The following is a 25,460-nucleotide window of genomic DNA, read 5'->3' as shown; positions in this document are numbered from 1 at the left end:
TGACATGAAATTGAATTTATATATATTAGACCCCATTGTTGGGGGCCACAGTTTTGTTGTTTGATGTCTCTTGCCTCTGTTGTTGCCAGATCCACACTACTATGGCACTGTCAACTGGGTCAAGAACTCCTTTTCCGCACTCGACTCTCACAATAGCGAGAGTGAACACTAAAAGGCTTCTCAAGAAGATAGTGTGGGGGTGCAAAAGCTTAGATTCCAACAAAAGACAGGCAAAATAAGGAATTGTCCAGCCCAGTGCTTATTTTTAGTTAAATTGATAATATTTTATTCTTACAGCAAAATATGATAATATACACTCCAGGAAGGGGTCCGATACTAGCTTGCAACCTCACCTGAGTTCTATTGAAAGGTTATACCCTATAGTGGGTCTTCTCCTCTCTGTGGGAAGTTCCCAATGTCTATGGTAACTTAGTGAAAGATACGAGTATTGGCATTGATTAAGCACAGGTGCAGATCACTACTGATTACCCTACTTCATGGTTCATAGGTTAGTTCAATACAGTTTGTACTGGCAAAGATTTGTGTTCTAGCATCAGGTTTCACCATTGCACAAATCAGGCACTGTCTGTCAGTCTGGGTAATTCAGCATCGCATTAATTGTTCAACGGTTTTATGGATCAATGGCGCTGGCTGATGGGGTCAGTGCTTTCACACCCTTAGGGTCAGCATCAGCGAAGGAGGACCTCAGATGGTCCTCTCACTCCTCCGTTGAACATCAGTGTTGAATAGAACAGGCCTCAGTGAGCATGTGTCTTCTGCCATTGCAGCTTTCCGATTGGTACACACAGTCACTCATCTTCAGCAGTTATAACCTCAAGGCCAGTGCAGATGAGTGTTGTCTTCTGTAGTTGAGATCCTAAATGAAGGTGAAGATGTGTACTTATGTTCAGCAGTTGCAACTTCCAGGAGGTTGCAAGCAGCTCCTCACTGGTGAACACCCCAGACAGGCATTAACAACATAGACCTTCAGGGGCTGTGATGGAAGTACTGGACAATAGAATGCCATTGTGATGGATAGCTTCTTTATGCAGCTCACTGCAAAAACTGCACTGGGAGACCGGTGCACACCTCACAACTCAGGTTAACACTGGCCTTGCTCCCTGAAGCTGGTGAGCTATATCTGGGTGTTACACAAGCCAGGAAAATGATGGGTTTCTCCTCCAGGACAGGCTATTCTCCTGTAGGGCCAGGTACTCTCCTTCCCTTTATGAGCAAACAGTCATAAATCTAAGATTTAGGTAGACTCTCAGCTTTTCCAGCAATTTGCAGACTCAAATCCTCACCTCTGGGAGACTGGCTGTCATAAAGACAACAGCCATGCTCATACAGCAGTCTATACATACTCTGTAGAGCAGCTCCTTCTTTGCCCAAGAAGAACTCGAAACTAAAACAAAGTGCTGTGGCTAGGGTCCCAATTTTATAGTAATTGTCTAAACAGAGGATGTGGATTCACTGTCTAAGGTTTCAAAAGAGGTTTGGGTTATTTCTCTTTCAAATATCATTTTCTAGGCGCTCTTGAAGACAGCCTTTGTGCAAGATGATGACTCTCACAGCCGGTAGCAATAACTTCTCTGTCAGGAATACCCAAAACCAGGGCACAACGAAGGGTGAAATTCTGCACCTGAAAGTCAGCAACCTTCCTGAAGCAGTAATCAGGTTCAAACAAAAAGGCAGCCCTGCCTAGAAACTTTGTCACCAGAAACTACAGTCCAACCTCTCACCTCTACTATCTACCAAATGGCAGTGCACAGAAAAAACTAATTAGCAGCCTTTAACAACAAGAACCACACTGATTTTCTAAGGGTAGCTCTGTCTCCAACCTCTCTCACTTCCACACGTAGGTCGCCACCCTCCCATCACAGGAATGCAATCAATACAGTTATACTGTTGAGGAAAGTTATATCCACCACCCAACCATCCCACCTGTGCCAAGTCAAACAAGGGACCATCCAAAATGGATCCCACTGGACATAGAGTCCTACTACCACCAAGCATTTCCAGCACATCTACTACACATATATACACCCTACACAAACATGGAATGTTAGTGCAAGGGTCTGGGATTCACCACAAGTGGAACTTTTTATAAGTAGACCACACCCTAATCTGACCCAACATGACTACAAACAGGAATGGGTGCCTGTGCACATGTAAGATTTGCCTGGTTACAGAGCCACACAAGTAAAGATGCCAGTTCAACATGCAGTCTGGTACTCAGAGCAGAGTACACACCTGTTTACCATGCATGGGACATTATCGTCCTAACAATATGTGACAAGACAAATGTGGCAGCATTGGAGTTACCTAAACAATTAGGTGGCAAAAAAGCAAACGATCATAGGAGAAAAGGGGGGTATTATTAAGAACGATAGAGAAGAAGGAGCCAAAACAAGTATTTGTCTTTAACATATTCAGGTTATGCAAAGGAAATAGAAACCTTCACCCAGAAAGAGTGGACAATACTATGATAGGATCAAGAAATAATCAAAGTGTTTATTAGAGGCATCACTTTTGTCAATAGGAGAAACAGAAATGGTGATGCCCATGAAAAGAACAGGAACTTGAAAACGCAGACATTATTAAGGAAACTGAGAAGTAAGACTTATTCTTGTCTAAACTGTTCTATTTGTTGAAATGCAATAAAACTATGTGTGGCGTCCTTCCACAGGGGAAAACAAGCTGATAGACTATTCAATATGGGAAATAGGCATTGTGGATATTATATTAATGTCCTAGTGGGAAAGGATATGTAGATATTATAGAATGTAAGACTCATTTAAGATGGACAGAACATGACCATACGATGAGAAGAACAAGTGTCGTGAAGATGGATCAAGAGATACAGCAAATGAGATGTCACGTGTTAGAGATGTTACCAAGGCATGAACGTGGGAAAGACAGATAAAGACTTCTACTCCAGCAGTGGTTTTCTGGCCTTAAAGATCAGATTTCACGCTCCCAAAAGGGTGCAATGACAGATTAGGTTTAAAAAGTTACTTGTAGGATTTAGAAGAGTATACGGCTGAAATAGAATCCGAAAAAATACTTGTGATAGGAAGAAATGAAAGGCCACTATGTAATGTACTTGACAATTGTTTTTGCACGTTTCAGTTGTGAGATTGGTGCAATATTAGGAAGAATGATAAAGGATGGGCTTTATTTCATTGTAGGCACGATCGTGAATCTGCCATCCTAAAGAAGTGTGATTTTGCACAATGATTTGCAATTGTATACGCTTGATTCTGATTGGTTTAAAAGAATCACGAAAAAATAACAACAACTCAAAGTAAATGCATTTGGTGAACTGCGATGCAGTGAAGTGAATATTCAAAGGAGAAAGGAAATGCATTTTCATTGAGCAAGTGCATCGCAGACCGGTGAAAAGTAGAAACAGCAGATGATATTTTGAATTGATTAAATCAATGGTTCCCAACCTGTGGTCTGGGGAGCCCTGGTGGGTCCGTGAAGCCTCCTCAGGGGGCCCGTGACTGCTTAGAAAATTAAATAATATTAACAGATTAGTAAAGTGTATATAACAAAAGTGGCTAAATGTACAACTGAGAATTTTAAAACGTACTGTAAATGTCAAGGAATTTGAAATTGGAGACTAAAAATTAAATTAGTATCCTCAGATTGATTTGTGGGAGCAATGCAGGTGCATCAAACACAATATAGTATGGACAATGTGTGGCTTCAATTGAATTTAGAAAAGCTCCAACCTTCATATTAAGACTAAAATTAGCATTTTTTTTATTTATATTCGTTTGCAAATTAAACCAAATGTTATCATTCTTGTATGCTTTTGATGGGATGCTTATTTCTGTATTTTTATGTGTATTCTTTCACGGTTCAAATCATTGGCAATATTTAGGCTGAGGTTCCATGCTCCAGTAATGACTCCTGGGAAGGGGGTTCCTTGATTCCAACAATGATTCAGTGGGGGTTCCTGGGTTCCAGTAATTGTAACATGGGGGTCCATAGAAGTCAAAAGGTTGGGAACCACTGGATTAGATACTACAAAGGCCTCTGTGGGTGCAACAAGAAACAAGCATTTGCAATGCAATGGGTCTCATGTTTACTCGAGTTAAAGCAATTAGCTTTGTAAACTCCTAACCGGACTTTTCTTGCCACATAAACTGAAAAGTAAAACAGTTTCACATAAGCGAGCCGATGGCCACCATGAGCGCAAAGCAAACCCTCAAAGAGAAACAGAAGTTCGCTAGCAGAAAAACGTATGGGCAAAAGTGCAATTATCCATGTTATCGGCAAAAGTGCAATTATCCATGTAACACGGTCGATGTCATGCAAAGCGCTCTACTACTGCCCAGCGAGATCATGCTGCCTATGAAATAAAGAAAAAAATAGTGCAGAAATCATATGGAAAACATGGAGCCTTGTATGTTTTCAGTAGTTAGCCCGTGCGCTCGAGGCAGGCTAAACACTGGAAAAGGCATGCCTTTCACTAATTAAATAAAGCTAATTTTAAAAGGCAAGCCCACGAACCAACCAAACTGATGGGCTTGACATGGGCATGGTTACAAGCCCATAGAGAGATTAGACCAGGCACAGAGCGCTTTGTGCTCAACCCTAAAAAAGAATGAATGCCTGTGGCATGGTTTTAGAAAAATACTTGATGCTGGTTTCGGAAAAAGGCAAAATCTCCTACAATGATCGTAGAAACCCTTTTGGTGCACCATTACAAAAGTGTGGAAAATCAGAATGGACAAGGTGTATTGTTGCTCTAGCAATAAGGCTCTGCCTCCAGAAGATCTGCACCAGCTAATCAAAATAGATAAGTCTGTAAAGCCACCCTTTAACTAGTGCAACTTGTACACCGCCATATATTGATGTGCTCTCGTCCAGGAAGGAATATTTTCCACACAATCATCGCATTGGGCAGTTCCCTATGACATAAATAATATTTCATCCCTGGATCACACGGATAATCAACAACTCTTGGCAGCACCTCAGGAACTACCCATAGGACCATGAGGGCAGTAGCCTATCCCTAAGCTCTTGACATCAAATAAGAGACTGCTGAATGACAAAGGGCGAAACAAGAGATTTATCCTGTTATGTCATCAGGAAATCAAAGGGCATTTTGCCTCCCGTAGAATTTTGGTGAATCTATTACAGAGAAGAGGTTCCTCCCCAGAGTAATAGGACAAATATAAAAAGGAAACACATGAGAAAATATTAATAAAAAGACTATCATCTTTCCTTCCATTCTGCAATAAAAAAATATTAAGAGGATTAGGTTCATCGAATAATGTCAATATCTTGAAGAAAGACAGACAGACATTCTTTCACTTAAGATGGAGCGTGAGTCCATTATTTTAACTGGGAAAGTTTTGAGAAAAAAGTGCTCCTTCATAAAGGCGCCTTTTTCATCTCACATCCCCATCCCTTTATCCAGATATATGAGAGGTCTCAGTGTGCCCATACCTAAACCTATGGATGCAGAAGGGAGAACTGGAGATATGGGAGTATTCAGTCCTTCTACGAAACAATTAGGGGTCTACTAGCAAAGGTGTGAAGTTTAAGTCGTGTGCCAGTTTCCACACTTCAGAAACATGTGCAACCCTAGACTTATCAGTGTGCAACACACGTGCCATAGTAAAAAAAAAACTGAAAGGTTTTGCATTAAAGCCGAACGCTGGCATTACTATTTCAAGATAAATGACCATTTACAATGACATGCACTTCTACTTGACGTTCTAAGATATTTTTGCACACCGGCTCCCTACACAAGATGTAGCTAACCCTGTTAACCGCACTCATACTGTTCTAAATTTGGCTGATGGAAACATTTGCTTCAGACATCATTACCGCTTCCTCGTTTGTGGTATCACTGCCCGGCCCAGATAAATTGACGTGCATTTCACAGTTCTGAGAAAAAGAATATGACCAACAGTAAATCTAACAATGGGACCGTCTCAAGAACTTTAATGAGTCCTTTGAGACAGGAGCTTTTGTTTTCTAAGGGGCAGCAATATCACTGTGCAATCCAGCAAAAAGAACAGCATTCTCTGTCATGCCTTCGTTTATAAGGTGAGTTAGACACAGGTACGTTTCTTCTATGTATATCACTCTTTATTTGATGACGTGGCTCTCTAAAACACTGCTGGAACTTTAGGGTCTCCCACAATACCGGCCCTATGCCAGCTAACTCTAGGAGGCCCGTTGTTCTCTGAAACTTCCCGCCCCTTTCTCCCAGGCAAAAGGTGATCATTCAGGAACGAAGAGGCAGTGCTCAGTCCTGATCCTACTAAAAATCTCTTAGCCCTGTCTTTTACCTTCATCCTGCAGAAAAGTTCCAGGAATGAATAAACATCTGGAATGCAAATTGATCTCTAAATAATTGGCCCTTATCATTAAGCACAACAGGTAAAAAATGGACAATGTGCGAGACAATACCAGGGTTCTGTCACAGTTTTTTTTGTTCCTACTTTTTGTTCCTACTTTTTGAAAAGTTTCAAATATGAGAATGTGAGTACTGCTGTGTATAGGTACATTCACTTATTTTTGAATCAGAAAACAAGTTGATGTAACTTTTTAACACACCATTTGATGTCACTCTGGTCTGTTAATGTCTATAACTTAACTATGCACAAAGCTTGATTTGAAGTGTCACTTGGTATTTTGCTTATCGGTGAGATCTCACTCCACCTGGAGTTTGGTGCACATGATGCCCTAGAATTGTTTTGTGGTATGTGTCACAGTAAAGGCACCATTCCGCCTTAAGTCAGAGGGAGGGTACGGACTGACATTTATAGGCACTGAAGCCGAACTCCGGCTAAAGTGATGCGCAACGAGAGCCCGATGTGCCCAATCAGCAGCAGACAGAGTGCAAGGCATCTCTTCAGAAGATGCGGAACGACACTCTTGAATAAAGAGCACAACTAAACCAGTTATGAAATAAAACCAAACATTTTCAGATTGGGAAGTATTAAATAACAAAGACCCTGATTAGCTAAACAGTAAGCTACCAAAGCCACTACTTAAGATGGGAAAAATGAGCACATTGTATTGTTTAAAACACTTATGACTGAATAGAGGTGGGAGATGTAACATACAGAATGGTCTCCATAGAGAGGTACTAGGTAGTTACCATTGGAAAAATATTTTCTAGACATATAACTATGATTGAGCATACAGTATGGAAGCAGGGGGCACACAATCATCACCTCCGTGTAGGTGAAAGTGCTGGTTTGAATCAAAATATATTTCAGAAACGATTGTGTCATAATAACCTTTTGTTAATTTACCCTTTGTTGTGCAAGTTATTGAATGTGTCCTTGTTAGTATGGCTGAAACAAAGACTCTGATTGTTGAGGTATGCTGTAACATTAACTATAGTTACGCTAGTGGCAACCGCCACTAGGTAGTTATAGTTAGGAGTATGTTTCCATAGAAAAAGCATTTGTTGACTTACCTATATCTTTGATACCGTTTGCTGAATCTTCACGAAATTTTCAAAAATAAAGTGTTGCATGTGATTCTTGTTGCACACATAAAGTTTGGGGGTGATCTGTCCAGTGGGGGCTGGGAAAAAGGGGGGTGAGAAAAGTTGTGTGTTCTCATGTTAATTCCCATAGAACCTTTGTACACGTCTACAGCCCTAACCGCTGGACGGAAGTACATCAAATTTGGCAGAAAGCTAACTTTCACTATGCAGCGTGTGCCTTCATTTATTTGGTGTAAATCCATTAAGTAGTTTTTGAGAAATTTAGGGAAATCTAAATTTGTACATCTCTGGCTGCAGTGACTTCGCAATTATTTCGGTAATTAGCAGTGCATGGTGAGGACAGGACTTATAGTTACCTTAGGGCATGAATTATAGTTACTTGAAATAACTCTAACTATAATAGCTGAATTCTACGGTTTTGAGCATGTAAATTCTAGCTACAACGTCCCTGTAACCTTTTTTTTTTTTTTTTATTTCTATTGTTTTTTAAATTCTAATTCCTAACTATAAGCCCATTTAACCTTTTGTTTCATGAATATCTAAGGCTTTTTTAATGCAGTATGCGGTTGGCCCCACAGTCAGGTCTGTGGCTATGCCCTGGGGCCAACCTTCTGCATTCAACCAACCCCACACCATGAGGGAAAAGCAAGGAGGAGGCACTCACAAACCATGAGAAAAAGCAAGAAGCAAGGAGTAAAAACTAGGGAAAATCAAGTAAAAAGCACACAAAAAACAGGGGAAAAGTAAGAAGAAAGCAGTGAGAATGAGGGAAAAGTAAGGAGAAGGCAGACAGGAAATGAGGGCAAAAGCATGGAGAAAGCAGTGAAAACTATGGTAAAGCAAGGAGAAGGCACTCAAACAACGAGGAGAAAAGCAAGGAGAAAGCAGTGAAAATGAGGGAAAAGCAAGGAAGAACGCACAAAATACAGAGGAAAGCAAAGAGAAAGCAGTGAAAGTGAGGGAAAGCAAGGAGTGGGCACACAAAAAAGCGGTGGAAACAAGGAAAAAGCTGTGAATATGACTGAAAAGCTAGGAGAAGGCACACAAAATAACATCTAAAAAAGCAAGGCGAAAGCAAGGAGAATGAGGGAAAAGCAAGGTGAAGTAATGTCTAAAATGGGTGAAAAAGAAAGGAGAAGGCAGTGAGAATGAGGGAAAAGCAAGGAGAAGGCACACAGAAAATGAGGGAAAAAGCAAGGAGAAAATAGTAAAAATGAGGGAAAAGCAAGGAGAAGGCACTCAAAAATAGTCGCAAAAGATAGGAGAAAACAGTAAAAATGATGGAAAAGCAAGGAGAAGGCACAAAAAAATGGTTGAAAAAGTAAGGAGGAAGCAGCGAAAATCAGGGAAACCAAGGAGAAGGCACACAATATATGTGGGGAAAAAGCAAGGAGAAAGCAGTGAAAAAGAGGGAAAAGTAAAAAGCGGGCACTCAAAAAAATGGGGGAAGAAGCAAGGAGAAAGCAGTGAAAATGAGGGGAATAGAAAGGAGAGGGCACCCAAAAAAGAATGGAAAAGTAAGGTGAAAGCAGCGAGAATGAGGGAAACGCAAATAGAAGGCACAGAAAAAATGGGTGGAAAAGCACAGGGGGAAACAGTAAGAACGAGGGAAAACCAAGGAGAAGGCACACAAAAAACAGACGAAAAAGCAAGGAGAAAACAGTGAAAATGAGAGAACAGCAGTGAGAAGACACAAAAAATGGGGGGAAGCAAGGAGAAAGCAGAGAACATGAGGGAAAAGCAAGGAGAAGGCACACAAAATACAGGGGGGAACGCATGGAAAAAGCTGTGAAAACGAGAAAAAAGCAAGAAGGGGTCATAAAACATGGCTAAAAACAAATAGAAAGCAGTGGAAACAAGGAAAAAGCAAAAAGAAGACACTCAAAAAACAGTGAGGAAGCAAGGAGAAAGCAGTGAAAACAAGGGAAAAGCAAGGAGGGGGCAAACAAGAATGGGGGAAAAAGCAAGGAGAAAGCAGTGAAAACGAGGAAAACGAAAGGAGAGGGCACACAAATTATGGATGGAAAAGCAAGATGAAAGCAGTGAGAATGAGAGAAAAACAAGAAGGCACACAACAAACAGGTGAAAAAGCAAGGAGAAATCAGTGAGAATGAGGGAAAAGCAAGTAAATGGCACACAAAAATATGGAGGAAAAAGCAGTGAAAATGAGGGAAAAGCAAGGAGAAGGCAGTCAAAAAACGGGGGACACAAGGAAGAAGCAATAAAAATTAGGGAAAAGCAAGGAGAAGGCACTCAAAATACGCAGAAAAAGAAAGAAGAGGACACACACAAAAATGGATGGAAAAGCAAGATGGAAGCAGTGAGAACAAGGGAAAAACAAAGAGAAGGCACACACAAAAACAGGTGAAAAAGCAAAGAGAAAGCAGTGACAATGAGGTAAAAGCAAAGAAATGGCACACAAAAAAACTGAGAAAAAAGTAGTGAAAACAAGAGAAAAAGCTAAGAGAAGGCACACAAAAAACAGGGGGAGCAAGGAGAAAGCAGTGAAAATGAGGGAAAAGCAAGGAGCAGGCTCACAAAAAATGGAGAAAAAACTAATAGAAAGCAGTGAAAACAAGGGAAAGCAAGGAGAAGACACAACAAACGGGGGAAGCAAGGAAAAGGCAGTAAAAACTAGGAAAATGCAAGTAGAAGTCACACAAAATACAGGGGGAAAAGCAGGGAGAAAGCAGTGAAAACTAGAGAAGAGCAAGAAGCTGGCACAGAAAATACGGAGGGAAAAGCAAGGAGAAAGCAGAAAAAAATGAGATAAAAGCAAGGGGAGGGCACACAAAAAGCAGGTGAAAAAGCAAGGTGAAAGCATTGAAAATGGGGAAAAGCAAGTAGAAGTCACACAAAATACAGAGGGAAAAGCAAGGAGAAAGCAGTGAAAATAAGGGAAAAGCAAGAAGCAGGAACACAAATTACTGGGGAAAAGCAAGGCAAAAGCTGAGAAAATGAGGGAAAAGCAAGGAGAAGTCACACAAAAAAAGGAGGAAAAAGCTAGGTGAAAGCAGTGAGAATGAGGAAAAGTAAGGAGAAAGCATGCGAAATACGGGAAGAAAAGCAAGGAGAAGCAAGGAGCAGACACACAAAATACAGGGGAAAGCAAGGAGAAGACAGGAGTAAGAGCAGTGCAGCAGCACAGGGAGAGCTGAGCCTTTTTTTAATTTTGTTGCTGCAGATGTGCAGATATGCCACGATTTTGTGGCATTTGTTTTAAAAAAAAATGCTTTTTTGCCCTGATAATATACCTGGGGGATCCCCCACACCAGGCCAGGGGGGTCAGGGTATTCCTACTCTGCCCCCTGTTCTTTATTTTGTTTACTTGATTTTTGGGGCTCAGCTAAGTCACAGTCCCAAAATGGCTGCCAACACTTCCTAGTTGAGGTGTTGGCAGCCAATCACATCTCTCGGATCCGTGGAAGCTCTGTGTCCCTTGATATACAATTTTGTTTTTTCTTTAATTACTCTAAAACTACTGAACAGATTTATACCAAAAAACAAAAAGGGCTCTGTCTGGACCAAGGGCTACCTTTCTGCCAAATTTGATGTAGTTCTATCCAGTGGTTCGGGCTGTAGTTGTGTCCAAAATCCCTATCTGGAATTCCATGGGGAAAAAGCAATTCAAGACATCCCTTTTTCTTAGTTCCTTCTTGACAAATCCACCCGAAACTTTCAAGACAGCATCTGAAGTGAGTGGTAAACTAGTTTTAAAAATTTCTGGAGAATTCGTCAAATGACGCCAAAGTTATCGGCAAACAAAAAACGCTTTTCCTATGGAAACTAGGTTTCCTAACTGTAATGACCTACTGGCGACAGCCAGAATGTAATATACCTATCTATCTATCTATCTATCTATCTATCTATCTATCTATCTATCTATCTATCTATCTATCTATCTATCCATCTATCTAAATGCACCATGTTTTCCCTTTATATTTATACAAGCACACATGATTAGCTAATCACTGATATCAAAAACATACCATATACAAACACAATTATTATCACCAACAAAGTACAAATTCTGGATGCTATTGTATTGCATGATCTCATGTGATGATTCATTTTACATTGAACCACAATACAGAGAAAGTAAAAAATTACATTGAAAGTGCTGACATAAAAACTATTTCATACAATCCATGACAATCAGTCCCATGTGGCAAATAATTTATCCCTTTTGTTATTCCAGTCTCACATATGAGCACCACTCTAATAAACATCTCTCTGTCCCAGTGACTGTGCCTACCTGACATTCTTACACATAATCCCTAACCCTGAGGGAACAGCATTATAAATGCATATAAAAACCTTCCCCCATGCTGAGCCTACCTGGGGTCTTGCTCTCCAGCTCTGTTGTATATTTCATCTCTAGTTTGTGCAACTCTTTTTCTTTGTTCTCCCCTCCTTATTGTCTGGGTATGACATCAATCACAAAGTACTGCAGGACTTTAGCATTGCTAGAATAAACTTCTGCAAAATGGCACATCACAGAATATATCCTGTCCTTATTTCTTATTGCTCTAACATGTTGCAGTATCTTCTCATGTACTTTATGGGTAGTGCTTCCTGCATATACCCCCGTTCAGGGGCAGGTCAATACATACACAGCATAATCAGTTTTACAATGGTATGCCCCTAAGATTTTCATAGGCTTCTTACAGAGTAAGGAGAAGAATTTAGTTTTATTGGTGCCATATTGGCACACTTTACACTTCCGGCACTTTATAAAACCTCTACTTCTCTACAACCAATTCAATCTTGTCATCATCTCTGAACTATATTTAACCAATTAATCTTTCATCGATCTTGCCCTTCTATTCAGTATCTTTGGTCTTCTAGGGACCAGTTTACCAATTACATACTTGTTCCTAACCAAATGCCAACGTTAGCATATTATTCTTCTCAACTGGCTTTCCTCCCTGCAATATGTGGTAATAAACCTGGTTTTCTATATACAGTCAAACGCCTTTTTCTTCAAACAACAGATTGTCTCTCTTTTGTTAGCTGGCTCTATCCATGGCATCTTCTACTGCCTACTCGAGTCCCCTCTTTGTTGGGATATCCCCCCCAACTCCACTTGTAACATTATTTGTTTTTCTCACTACAATTTCTCATCATCTGCAGATATTCCGCATTAGGAATGTTATGTTTCAATCTCTCTGGATGGGAACTACTTGTGTGTAACCTGTTGTGGGGTTTCCATATACCGTGGACTGGATCTTTCTGCCCTTAGTGTAAATTGTCAAATCCAAAAATTTACCTCAAGACTGCTTATTGTACTTGTAAAAGGTAGGTTAAAGTTATTAACTTTAATCCTTCTTACAAAAATGTGTGCACTCTCTTCTGACCCTTTCCAAATGACAAACAAGTCATCAATGTATCATGCCCACATTATCACATGTTGTGACCCGACTCAAATGTAATCTGTCTACATCATCTGCTCTTCCCACCAGCCCATATGCAAATTAACATAGCTGGATGCAAAGCAGGTGCCCATAGCTGTTCCTGTCTTTTGCTGGAACACTTCATTGTTGAAAAGAAAACAATATTAGTGAGGCATCACCTAATCTTAATTAACAACATCTGCACGTTTGAGTGAACTTAGTGGTCTCATTCCCAAAAAATACTTTTCAGCTCTCAAGCCAGCCTCATGGCATATGCTCATATATAACGTTACATCCAATGACATCAACATATTATCATCTTCCCATGATACATCAAATATCTGTCTTAGAAAGTCACCAGTGTCCTGTATGAAAGGGATAAATTCTTCACATGTTCCTGCAAAAAATGATTGACAAATCTAGATGTGTTCTCAAAGATCCCATTATTAGCTAAAATTATTCACCATCCTGGAGGATTTATAGTACACTTATGGATTTTTGGGATCACCATCTTGATTTAGCAATCTCATGTTATGCCATTCCACTAATTCACTGCCATAGTTAATCTTTGATTCACTCACTCCTTACCCTTTCGACCTGGCAGAGCAGGTTCTGTCATTCAACTGTTTATAAGTCTCTTCCCTACACATATACATTCAGCACCTCTCACCACAAAGTCTGTTCTTTTCCTCAACATAAGATTATTTACTTATACTTTTTGGTTGCATATTTGTTTTCGTTCAGCCTATTTTAACAGACAGTGTCCTAATATCTTGTATCAACAGCTCAAAATAGATGCCAATGTCATCGCTCTGCATAACTGGACAATAGGTCAAGGATGGTTTGAAGTCAGTCTCATTGTCTCCATTGACATTAAACATTTGTTCTATAATCAATCCTTCCACTGTCACATCTGCAGAGATGCTCAAATTCTCAGTTTCCAGTTCCTGCAATTTTTTCATAAGTTCCAAATCTGACACTTTTAAATGTTCTTGTGTGTCTCTTAATCATGTCTCTTTTATCCATTTGCCTGCTTGTGTATAATATTGCTGAAGTTTCAAGATCCTAATAAATTTCTAAACATGCACCGTTGTCAGAAAGGCCTAGATTCAATATTTGTTCCACTACTTTTGTGAGATTCATATCAGACAAATTAGCATTAGAGTAATGGTCTATCTCCTCTGTCTTCATTTTTGCTTGCCCCTTTCTTTGGTTGCTGTACTCCTTTGTCTCCTGTGTCGTTTCCTCCTTCTTTTGGGGTATTGTTCTGCTCCCCTCTTGGTCTCAAATTTCAACACCTGCCTGTTCACTGTGACACTGGAGCCAAGCTATATCTTGCTCTTCCATTCTGCCCAGGATGACCCATCAGGATGTTTAATGGCCCATCAGGATGTGAATGGCCCATCAGGCACACCTAAGCTCTGTTTGTGTGTGACTGTCTAGAGAAAATGCACAAAGCCCAGCTGTCAGCCCGTATTCAGATACAGACAAAGGCACAGTACAGTTAAAGATAGAAACTGCCAACATTCTAAAAGTGGCATTTTCAGACTTGCAATTTAAAATCCAATTTAACCATAAGTTGTGGCCAAGACACCAAACTCGAAATATCAATTTTTCCCAATTGGAAATTACACTTATAAAATGTAATAAGTTAATCCCAATGTTAACCTACGGGAAAGATAGCCTTGCAGTAATGAAAAATGAATTTATATTTTTTTACACTACCTGGACACGTAAAAACTAAAATGTGCATGTCCAACTTTTTAAATACTTTGCACCCTGCCCTTGGGGCTGTCCAGGGCCTACATTAGGGGTGATATATATGTATTAAAAGGAAGGTTTGGGCCCGGCAAGAGGGTTAACTTGTCAGGTCAACATGGCATGTTAAAGCCGGACACAGGCTGTGCAATGGCAGGCCTGATCCATGTTCGATGTGCTACGGCAGTGGGTGGCACAATCAGTGCTGCAAGCTCACTAGTAGCATTTAATTTACAGGGCATGGGTAGTGCGCTTTACCAGGGACTTATATATGAGTCAGATATGCCAATTGTGGATAAGCCAATGTTATCATGTTTTAGGGAAAGTGTACATGCACTTTAAAACTGGTCAGCAGTGTTAAAGTGCCCAGAGTACTAAAGCCGACAAAACCGAATTCAGCAAAAAAGTGGAGGGAAAAGGCAAAAAGTCTGGGGATGACCCTGCAGAAAGGGCCAGGTGTAACAGCAGTCAAAAACATTTGAGTGGGATGCCGCCCAGAGCCATTGCCAGTGGCTGGGCTTAATTCAAGAATTTCATTTATCATCTTGTTTTCGATGTCCATATTTACAATTTGAGGTACAGGGAAATATAGGGATCAGTCCCAAAACGTGCACTGTTTATGATCAAATACCGATGAGCTGCATGGAGTCCACATTGCCTCCATTGTCAAAATGTGTTTGAGTTTCAACTGGGTTTCTGCTCTGTGTCACAGTGGACAGTTGTACACAAACATTCATAACTCATGGTATTTGTGGAACTTGTATTAGTGGCAACCATGGAAGTCCTTTACAAATTCTTAAATGGGATGAAATGCCAAAGATTTGCAATCTATTTCATGCAATTTGAATTACAATAGAAATTATTATCATCTTCATACTGAGTAGTGTCACATTATTTTTCGAAATTAAAATAAAACTTATGGCCTCAGTGTATTGCAGCACATGCATTCATGTTGTATTTCTATGCAAAAATTCAATTATTCTGCAGCTAATGGAGAATGTTAGATGCAAGTTCAACACAAATGTGGATGAAACATGACATGTCATGCTCATAAAACAGTACTCCACGTCCATCTTTTATGAAAAAAGTGTCCAGTATGTAGCAAAACTGTCCCCGAGGTAACAGTGCATGTTTGTTACCACATGAATTGACTAAATTGCATTTGTTTTGTTTCATATCATAGATCAGTACAGTTCAGCAAAGAAGAAGACATGGGAAATGTTATAAAGACTACTACTGCACCGAGAGAAACAAGTGAACCTTACCAGGAGGGTGAGTAGTCACGCATTTGTAACCATGTGGTTGTTCAGTGAATGTTATATAGGAAAGAATAGGGCACAGGTGAACACTGGAAATAAGGCCTGGGCCTGGGTCTATCACACCCTAGTCTGTTGTCGGTACAGACCGAATGCTCCGCACCCTTGGTTTATAAATATACTATGTTGGTAGTGTCTCAGGGGGTCTGTGAGACTCTCCTTGCCCCTCCTTAAATCCCTCTGCCAAGACAAATGAGCAACTTATGAGTTACCTTATTGTAGACAAAAAACACTATAAAGAACACTGTCCTGTGGACCGCTGGCTGGTGAAACTCCACTTTGGAGACAATCCAAAATGTGAAAACCTAATTTCATGAGTATATTGCATGAAAAGGGGTAAAGGGACGAAGGTACTCACAGGTTGTATGTGTAAAACTTGTTGGTAGTTGTAGAAGTATCATTGCATAGGTGGTATAAAAGTGCAAGGGGACAGGTAAGGGCAAGCATACTACGATGTTTGGTAAAAAACAACAGAGGTACTGTGGTGTAGGTGGTGGCACCAAGTTTGAGGATTTGGGAGAGGCTCTAGGGAATGAGCATGTACAAGTATCAAGTTGTTGTTGGCTAGTGCAAGAGAGTGAGGGTCTGGGGATAGGTAAAGGGTTGTGCCACAGAGACAAAAGATTCAGAGTAAGGTAGAGAGATGAAGAAAAAAGAGAGGCAAGGTGTGGGGGTTGCTCTGGGAGACCTCCCACACAAACGTGCCGGACATCATATGCAGGGAGGACGGAGAAGGGGAGGTACAGGGTTCCCCCCTTAAAAAGGAAACAAAGGATCTGGTGTGATCCAGGAAAAAGGCGAAGAGGGGCCCAGAATGTATTGACATGAAGGGCATTCACCAAGATGGATTTAACTTTCTACTAATTTCGTTCATTTTGAGAACTTTGAAGAAACACGTTTGTAGAGAAAGATTCTCTATAACAAGTAGTTTTTCTCTGGAATTCCATAACTCTATACTTTTTGCCACATGTGCTAAATTCTGCACCACCTGGTAGCTTTTTTTATCTGTTCTGTAATGGGAACACGCCTAGGCGAATCAAATTTTCCAATCTCTTTCACTTCCCTTATGAATCCACATCCCCTATAAGCAAATGGGGAAGCAAGTTTAAGCAAAAGTGCTAGATTATGAGTTCAATGAAAACTGCTCAGTGGCCTGTGCTAAAAGTAACAGTTTAAGGGAGAAACCTAACTGAGATTAACGGATGTTGGTAGTATATTTTAGAAACACATCCTCAGTCCCTTCAAAATATTGAAATAAAAAAAAAAATCAAATGAGTGTGAATGGGGGTGGAACAATGGAGGAGCAGGTTGGAGTAAATGAAGGGAAGGATACTCGGGGAGGTAGCAGCACACATGAAAGAGAGTAGAAAAACGTGTTCAGTCAGAGAGCTTAATGCAAAAGAAAAAATAGTTCCTTGACTGCGAGCAGTGGAAGGATACAAGTCCATCAAATCAAAATGATGATAAAGAGGATGTACTTTCAGGGAGAGACAAACACAAGAAGCAGAAGGCAAGCTATTGAATAAGAAGCAAGGAAATGAGAGTATCTTTAAAGCCATTAAATGTTAAGCAATGGTCAGGCTTTAGGAAGATTAAGTTTGGGGTATGGTTCACAAAAGGGTTCACCTACAGGCAGCTAACGTCTCACCTGCTACCCACAACCTATGAATCATTTTTGTCCCACCTCTCTCCATTTCTAAGCACTACCTCCTTCTTCGCCATTGCAATGAGCTGCAGAATGTTAGTAATGCAGGGAAACCTCCCGTTCCGTCCTCAAAATATACCCATACTCCCTCTATAATTTTCTCATCTTGACTCTTGATCATGTCTCCTCTTTGGATTATCTGTCCATAATCGTGTTCCACTGTGGCAAATCTTCAACTCCTGGATTGGTCTTTTCTTTTCTTTGATGCCTATTGTCTAATCCCTCCTGCCTTCCCTCTCTTCAAAAGCTCCCTTTTCATTCTCCTCTCTTGTTTCCTGACCTGAATTTGACTTTATATGTGCCCATTATCTTGCCAACACCTGATGTTTCTTCTCTTGTCCCTGTCTGCGCTTCCTAGCTTTGTCTTTTTCCTAATTGCCCCCACCCCTCCTCTTCAACATTTTTCCTTCACTTTCTAATTTCTTGCTCCCACACAATGGAGTTCCTTCCCCCTCTGTGTTCATTGCACCTCCCACTTTAACTTTCTTTCATATCCTCTGTGAGTGACATCTTTCCTCTGGTTCCTTCTCTTGGCCATTAAGATGATGCATTGTGGTTGTTCTTTCATATGTATTGAATGCGATGCAAATGTCGTAAGTGTGTTTGTGCATCGGTTTAGTCTGGCGAAAGTGCTCTACACATTTTATAAAATAAAAATGATGGCTACCCCACTTTCTCTTATGAAGTAACATATCGATGACATAAAAGAAGAATGGGTTTTAAAAATAAAAAGATTGAAATAGATATGAGGCAAACCACGTGCATACAGTATAATTGTACTTTTGCTGCTGAGCAAGCAAACTCTGCAGATTATCATTCTATTAAAAGTAGATGCGTGGCCTAATGAACCCATAAATTCTGTCAATTATGTATTTATTGACTTTATGGTGTAAAAATATGCGGTTTTAATGGACTTTGCCACTTCACAGACATACTTTAATTTCAAGAGCAGATAGGCTTTGCTGTAAGTATTGCCATGGCCTAGAATACATCACAGATGTTTCATTATGTTGTACTCTCAAGCAAACTTTGTTTTCCACCACGCAGACAGCAATGGAAAGTGATTGAGTCCCTCAAGCGTGAAGGATCAACACCAACTTACTAGAGTTCATTACACGCACGAGCGGCCAGCTGTGCATGGTGCAATTCCCGCCCACTGCATCGCGTGAAAACGTGTATAGTAACAAAGTCGCTTATGGTGCGGTATGTTCACACCCATGAATCACACTGCACTAACGTTCCAACACCGGGGCAGAAAACAATATGCAAAGTGCTTCTGCTAAAGCGTGAAGCCCTGAGCAATTGATAAACTGCTGTATTCTACTTTTTTTAAAAGTCTCATTGGGTGAGGATGGTCTTTGATTTAGGTAGGCTACATTAAAGGCTTTAGGGCGGGCCCCTTTGCTGACATTGGGCCGCTTTATTACAGGTGCAAGGTTTCTGATGCTGTATTGTTCAAGGCACCATCTGTTTTGCAGATTTTCCACCCAAGGTACCATGTAACTATTTACACTGCCTGCTCGCAAATGATGTAGCAGAAGTGTTGTGGCTACCTTTGATGTCACAGAAGTCATCTATATAGTAATTATCCGGTGACAGAGTTTGAACTTTGTTATGTGGAACACTAATAGATGAATTGTAAAGTCCCATATTAACGTGCATTCACTGTAGGCTAGTCTATTAGGTGATATGGTATAGGCTTAAAACTTTACGTATAATAATTCATTTTGATTTAATATGTTTACTTATTATGTTAATTATTAGTTTGTAATAAACCAATAATGAATTCCTAAAAAGAAGTGATTTAAAGTCACATGCAAGTGACAAAAATGCAGTTCTTAATTATAATTAATGAAATGTATAAACCAAATTATTTTGTTTTAAAATTATTGTAACATGAACCCTGGTTAAAGCTTATTAATGATGAATTCATATTTTAAATGTTATGTGTGCCTTGCTTGATGTAAATTAACGTGCCATTTTAATTCACTTTAGTTAGCGTAAGTGAGGCCTGCAAGGCCCTGTTTCATGAAACATGCAGAAAATATGCTTAGTCATTCTTGCTAACGTGAACATTCTTTTCAGATTTGGTTCCCAGGAAATGCTAGCTTGGAAATAGATGCCCTATAGTTTTATGCATAGTCAGCCTGAGAAAGTAACCTTGAACCCAGTACATTGAGGAACTGTCGAAATGGACTGTACTTTTCTTTTTTCTTTTTGTCTTTATGTAAGTTAGACCTGTCAGCTCTTGGCGTGGTTTCCCCTGTCCTTTTTACTTCTGACCTCCTGGTTTTTGATGCTATGCTGAATTTCATTTTTGCTGGATTTAGGGCTCTGAGCACTTTATCACTGATGAACAGTGCAAAAGTGCAAGTGCTCTCTGCCTAAATTGTATTGATGGTTGGTTTCTCCATGAGTGCCATATTTGATTTTTGCGTCCCTAGTAAAGTGGACTATGTGTGCCCTGGGCCTGTATCTTACTAGTGGGCCTGCATAACTGCTTGTGCCATCGGCATGAGTAGCCCTGCTACTCATGACCTGCCTCTGCAGTGTCTGTGTGTTCAGCTTTATCCTGCCATTTCGACCTGGCAAGTGCACTCACTTGCCAGGCCCAAACGTTCCCTTTTACTACATGTAAGGCACCCCTAAGGTACTCCCAAGGCAACCCTGTGGGCAGGCTGCAGTGCATTTAAAAGGTAGAACATGTACTTGTGTGTTTTACATCTCCTGATAGTGAAATCAGGTTTTCACTGTTGCAAGACCCATCTCTCCCATACAGTAACATGGGGATTGCCTTGAAATTTCGTTTACGTGTAATTTTTCATTGGTAGCAGATAGATATATGGGGTTTGGGGTCTCTGAACTCACAATTTAAAAATACATCTTTGGGTGAAGTTGGTTGTTAAATTGCAAGTTTGAAAATGCCACTTTTAGAAAGTGTGCATTCTCTTGATTAATCATTTGGTGCCTTTGCCTATCTGTGGAATACGTCTGGTCAGGATGACAGTTGGGCTTTTTGTGAATTCACTCTAGACAGTCACACAAAGGGAGGTTAGGAGTGCCTTGCATATCCTGATGGGTCTTCCTTAGATAGAGTTGTGGGACGAGCTGACACTTGCACCTGAATAGGGCTGTTTCTGCCTTTACACAAAGCAGGCTCCAACCCCCTGGAGTGTGTCTGGGGCCAGGGCCAGGGCAGGGAAATGCAGCATCTTGTGCACTAAAAAGACTTCTCTTTGAAGTTTGCCTAATTCAAAGACAGAAATGGGTATAAGTACTGGACCGCTGACCCCACCAAGTTAGAAACCTTCTGGACTGAGGACATTCTGCCAGGAAGATGAGCTGGACGCTGTAGGAAGGACTGCCACTCTGCCTGTTGCCTTGCTATGCTGACCTTCTGCTTGCTGCTTCTGTTCTGTGAGTGAAAGGACTGGATTTTGCTTTCTACATCCATCTTTCCAAGGTTATCCATGGGCTTGAACTGAGCTTGCTTCTTGTTAAGAAACCGCAGGGTCTGGGCTCTTCTGCTAGGAGTCCTGACTTGCCAGTTGGTGTCAACGCCAGTCCCTGGGCCCTTGGAAGTGGAAGCTGGGACCTGAAGGAGAAAATTCAAGCACAGAGGGGCTGCAGCAGAAAAAGTGACCCAGCGCTTGTCCTGCGGCTGAAGAATCAACACAGTGCCGGTCTCGCAGCTACAGGATCGATGCAGCACCTGTTTCAGCGTGATTCCATCTACTCAGGTGTCTAGATTTTCCACACATAACCCTTGGGCGTCAGTTTCTCATAGACTCTGCACTGAAGTAAGGAAGCAAGGCTGCGTGTCCAGAAATCGACACATCACCTTTCTTGCAAAGAAAGAATCAACGCATCACCTCACATGCCAATAAAGAAACCGAAGCAGTGTCTCACCTATGAGGAATGAATCTATGCATCATCTCCCCGGCACAGTAGGGAACTGACACATCGATTTGCTTTTCTGGCACCTCACCTCCCCTGCGGCCCACATCATCTTTGATTTTGACGCATTCCAGGTAGTTAGTGTTGAAAGGATATAACCATTGATTTCTATGGATCAAGACTCATTTAAACCTTTAAAAAGTGATATCTTTACTCATGTATGTTGGATTTTTGTCATTTTGGTCTTGTTTTATTCAGATAAATATTGGGTATTGTTCTCAACTGGTGATGAGTCATTTTGTGGTGTTTTCACTGTGTTAGTGTGTGTGTGCGTGTGTGTACAAATACTTTACACATTTCCTCTGAGGTAGGCCTGACTGCTTGAGCCAAGCTGCCAAGCTACAAGGGGGTGAGCAGGGGTTATCTTAGCTGTGTGACTCCCTTGCCCTGACTAGAGTGAGCATCCATACTTGGACAGGGTGCATACCACTGCCAACTAGAGGTCCAATTTCTAACAGTGTGTTTTAACCCAGCACGCGTTAACTTGTGACTTGTTATGCTGTAGGGATTTTCTTTGTCATAGCTAGTTACATTTAGATTGCCTTCATGCTTACAAGAACTGAACAGTACTTATTCTTAAATCATCAAATAGATGTTATGATTTTTTGTATCGTTATTGTTGAGAGTTTAGTTCATTTGATGTTAGTTTACCAAAACGCCTTGGTCAACCCATAGTGACTCTGTATCTTTATAATCTTGTTTTGAGAATTAGATACATACATTTGAGCCTGAATTGGTAATAGAGCCTTAACTTTATTTCAGATTGGAATTTTCCTTGCATGGCCAAATGGGTCATATTGCCAGTTTATTTTGTATTTTTTAGTTTTATGCCTTTATGTCTAGTTTTCTACCCCTTATGCTGGATTAAATGATTTATTGACCTTATTTAAAGCACAATAAAAAAATGCTTTATTACAAACAGTTATTCACAGCTCAGTTTCACAGTGCGCAGGACTGCATGAGTGGGTTCAGCCGAGGCCACTCAAGGCATAATCTTTCACACAATTCAGTGCAGCAAGGCAAGCTGCTGCGCTATTGAGAATGAAGGTGAGAAAGCTGTACTGTGCCATATTAAAAAATATATGGCGCTATTCAGATCTCTCCCTGTGCTGATGCAATTGTGGCTGCTTAGCGCCAATGCAGGCTCCTTGTGAAATGGTGCAAGGGTTTCTGCGTTGTAGGTAGGATTGTTTTCCTGCAGGAAGACATACCTTCCTGCACAAAAAATCCTTAGAAATGTATTCCTATTTGTATGCATGCTGCATAATGTAGCACACGTATAAAGAAGTAATTAGGAGAAATAAGATATTTTCTTCTCAGTATGCCAAAGTCTAGTAGGCACACCATTTTGGAATAAACCCAGTTTAATGATTTTAGTGGGTTTGTGCCAAAATACATGGGTGGATGCACAAGATCACCCAAGCTCCGCCCATGTAATGCCTTCCCAAAGCAGAGTAACGCAAGAAGCTGCATTGTATTACTTTGCAGGTGAAAAGTGATGCCAGACCATGTAAATATTGATTTGCGTGGCTTTGTAAATGTCACTTAAGCTCTTGCATTTTCTCTTGTCAACTTGCATGATGCAAGGACAATGCAAGTGCTTAGTAAATCTGAGCCTTAGCTTGAGTTGCTCAAACCAGCTTAGTACCATCCTGAATCTCAAAACAAATGGGGTCATGGATTTTCCTGTAGCAGAGCTCTCATGGTTCCCAATTTCACTGAGAGTAGCTATCAAATCAAAGGTTTTTCTATGCACTGTGATACTTACAGTTCTGCTAATCCCTTAATGTTTCTGCTATACAAGTACCATTAAACAAAGAGGATACCTGTGCTGGGTAAGCAGGAAACTTAAGAGCTGTCCTAAAGCACCTACTAATGACTTGGCACTCTCTGGATGATTTAATAAAATTGGCTCCTGGAAATTAACAGTGATAGAAGGTCCAAGGAATTTGTAAGCAAAGTATGAAGCAAAGTGAAGGGGCTGTAGTCATGTTGGAGTAAAGTGACAGTGGACAGCGAAGGTAGTTTGGTCCAGTATATTTGGTGAAAGGTTGTATTTGTCTGCCGTAGTGCAAAGAACAAAGGTTGTATGACGGAACAACACATGGAAATACATTGCATCAATGCCTTTACATTGCATTTTTTACCACATATATGCTTTTACCTTACATGCTATTACCACGCATTGTTATCCTATCTAAGATAAGTATTAGTAGGCTAGTTTGTATATGTTGTGTGTGTGTGTGTATCTATATGTATCGGTTTTATATGTATATATCATTTTTATTTCCCCTTACAACCCAATACCCCTACCCAACGTTAAACCTTAAAAACATCCTTACCACCCAATACCCCTACCCACCCTTAAACCCTAAAAATATCCCTACCACCCAATATCCTTACCCACCCATGAACCCTAAAAAATCCTTTCCCAACCAATACTCTTTGCCACGCCTAAATCCTAAAAACACCCTTACCAGCCTACTACCCTACCCACCCCTAAACCCGAAAATACCGTTACCACCCTAAACCCCTACCCATTCCTAAAAATAAAAACTTAAATGTGTATGTGTGTGTGTATATATATATATATATATATATATATATACACACACACACATGTATAAATACATAAATATATATATACACACACATAAATATATATATATATATATATATATATATATACTTAAAAATACACACACACACACAAACATTTATACTTACTTTAAATGCGTGGTAAAGTCAAGCATGGTAAAGACATATATGTGCTAAAATATTGCGTGGTAAAAAATGTGTTGTAATTGTAGTCTGATGTAACATCTTCGTGGTAAAGATTGTTTCCCAGAACAAATGAAGAATCAGTACTGTATGTTGTTCTTATACGTTCCATTAGCATCCACCTGGCATTCTCATTGTTAGAAATGGGGTCTTTGGTTGGCAGTCAGGTTAAACCCTGTCCAAGCAAGGACCCTCACTCTGGTCAGGGTAAAAGAAAATCACCCTCAGCTAACTCCTGCTTACCCCCTTGGTAGCTTGGCACGAGCAGTAGGCCTAACTTCAGAGTGATAGGTGTAAAGTATTTCTACCAAAACACACAGTAATTTAATGAAAACACTGCAAAATGACACAACATAGGTTTAGAAACATAGAAAATATTTATCTAAACAAAACTAGACCAAAATGACAAAAATCCACAATACACAAGTCAAGTTATCACAAAAAATGCAAAAAGAGTCTTAATGTAATTTTAAACACAAACTAACACAGTTAGCGTGAAAATGTACCTTGAGTGCATCAAAAATAACCCCGCACAGGTGAGTGTGCGGCAAAAAGGGCTTGCGATGTGTAGATTTTTCTCACGAGCGAGACCTTGCATCGTTTTTCCTTTCGTCGGGTCGGGCGCGTCATTTCTTCTCTCCGCGGGAGAGCGATGTGTCGATCCGGTCAGCACTCTGGGGTCCGGGCAGGCCTTGCGTTGTTTTTACATGCCCAGCGGTACTTGCATCGGAAATCCAGCTGCACGATGATCTGAAAACCACGCACCGTGGGTTGCGATCTCACCAGCCTCCGTCAGCGATGCTGTGCGTCGTTTCTCCAGCCCTAGGCATCAATCTATGGGTCACGTTGCAGGCGAGTGGTGAATTTCAGCCAGGAAGCTGGCGGCGCATTGAGTTTTCAGCAGCAGATCAGAGTTGCGTCGATCATTTCCCCGCACAGCATTCTGTGCGTAGATTTCTTCCTCTTAGACTGCCAGCTTCTCCTTCCAGGGTCCCAGGAATTGGATGGGCACCCCTTGGCAGAGTAGGAGTCTCTCCAGAGACTCCAGGTGCTGGCAGAGA

General features: G+C 40.7%; 2 protein-coding genes across 4 annotated transcripts in view; one reads left to right on the top strand and one right to left on the bottom strand.

The window, feature by feature from the left end:
- TG (thyroglobulin) overlaps window positions 1–25,460 on the bottom strand; it is a 673,226-nt gene that overhangs the window by 194,975 nt on the left and 452,791 nt on the right. The gene's annotated exons all lie outside the window — the stretch shown is intronic.
- The window catches only part of SLA (Src like adaptor), a 92,871-nt gene that overhangs the window by 28,432 nt on the left and 38,979 nt on the right, over window positions 1–25,460 (top strand). Inside the window, exons 1-2 of one of the 3 annotated variants that reach the window (XM_069220780.1) lie at window positions 5,934–6,072; window positions 15,824–15,912. In XM_069220780.1, coding sequence (XP_069076881.1) covers window positions 6,056–6,072; window positions 15,824–15,912 — 106 coding nt within the window. In that variant the 5' untranslated portion in view covers window positions 5,934–6,055. Of the gene's footprint in view, window positions 1–5,933; window positions 6,073–15,823; window positions 15,913–25,460 lie in introns of those variants that run through there. The other 2 variants (XM_069220779.1, XM_069220781.1) reach the window with 2 other exon arrangements.

The sequence above is a fragment of the Pleurodeles waltl genome, chromosome 2_2, assembly GCF_031143425.1.
Source record: "Pleurodeles waltl isolate 20211129_DDA chromosome 2_2, aPleWal1.hap1.20221129, whole genome shotgun sequence".
NCBI lineage: Eukaryota > Metazoa > Chordata > Amphibia > Caudata > Salamandridae > Pleurodeles > Pleurodeles waltl.
This window is presented reverse-complemented; position numbering and strand designations above follow the sequence as displayed.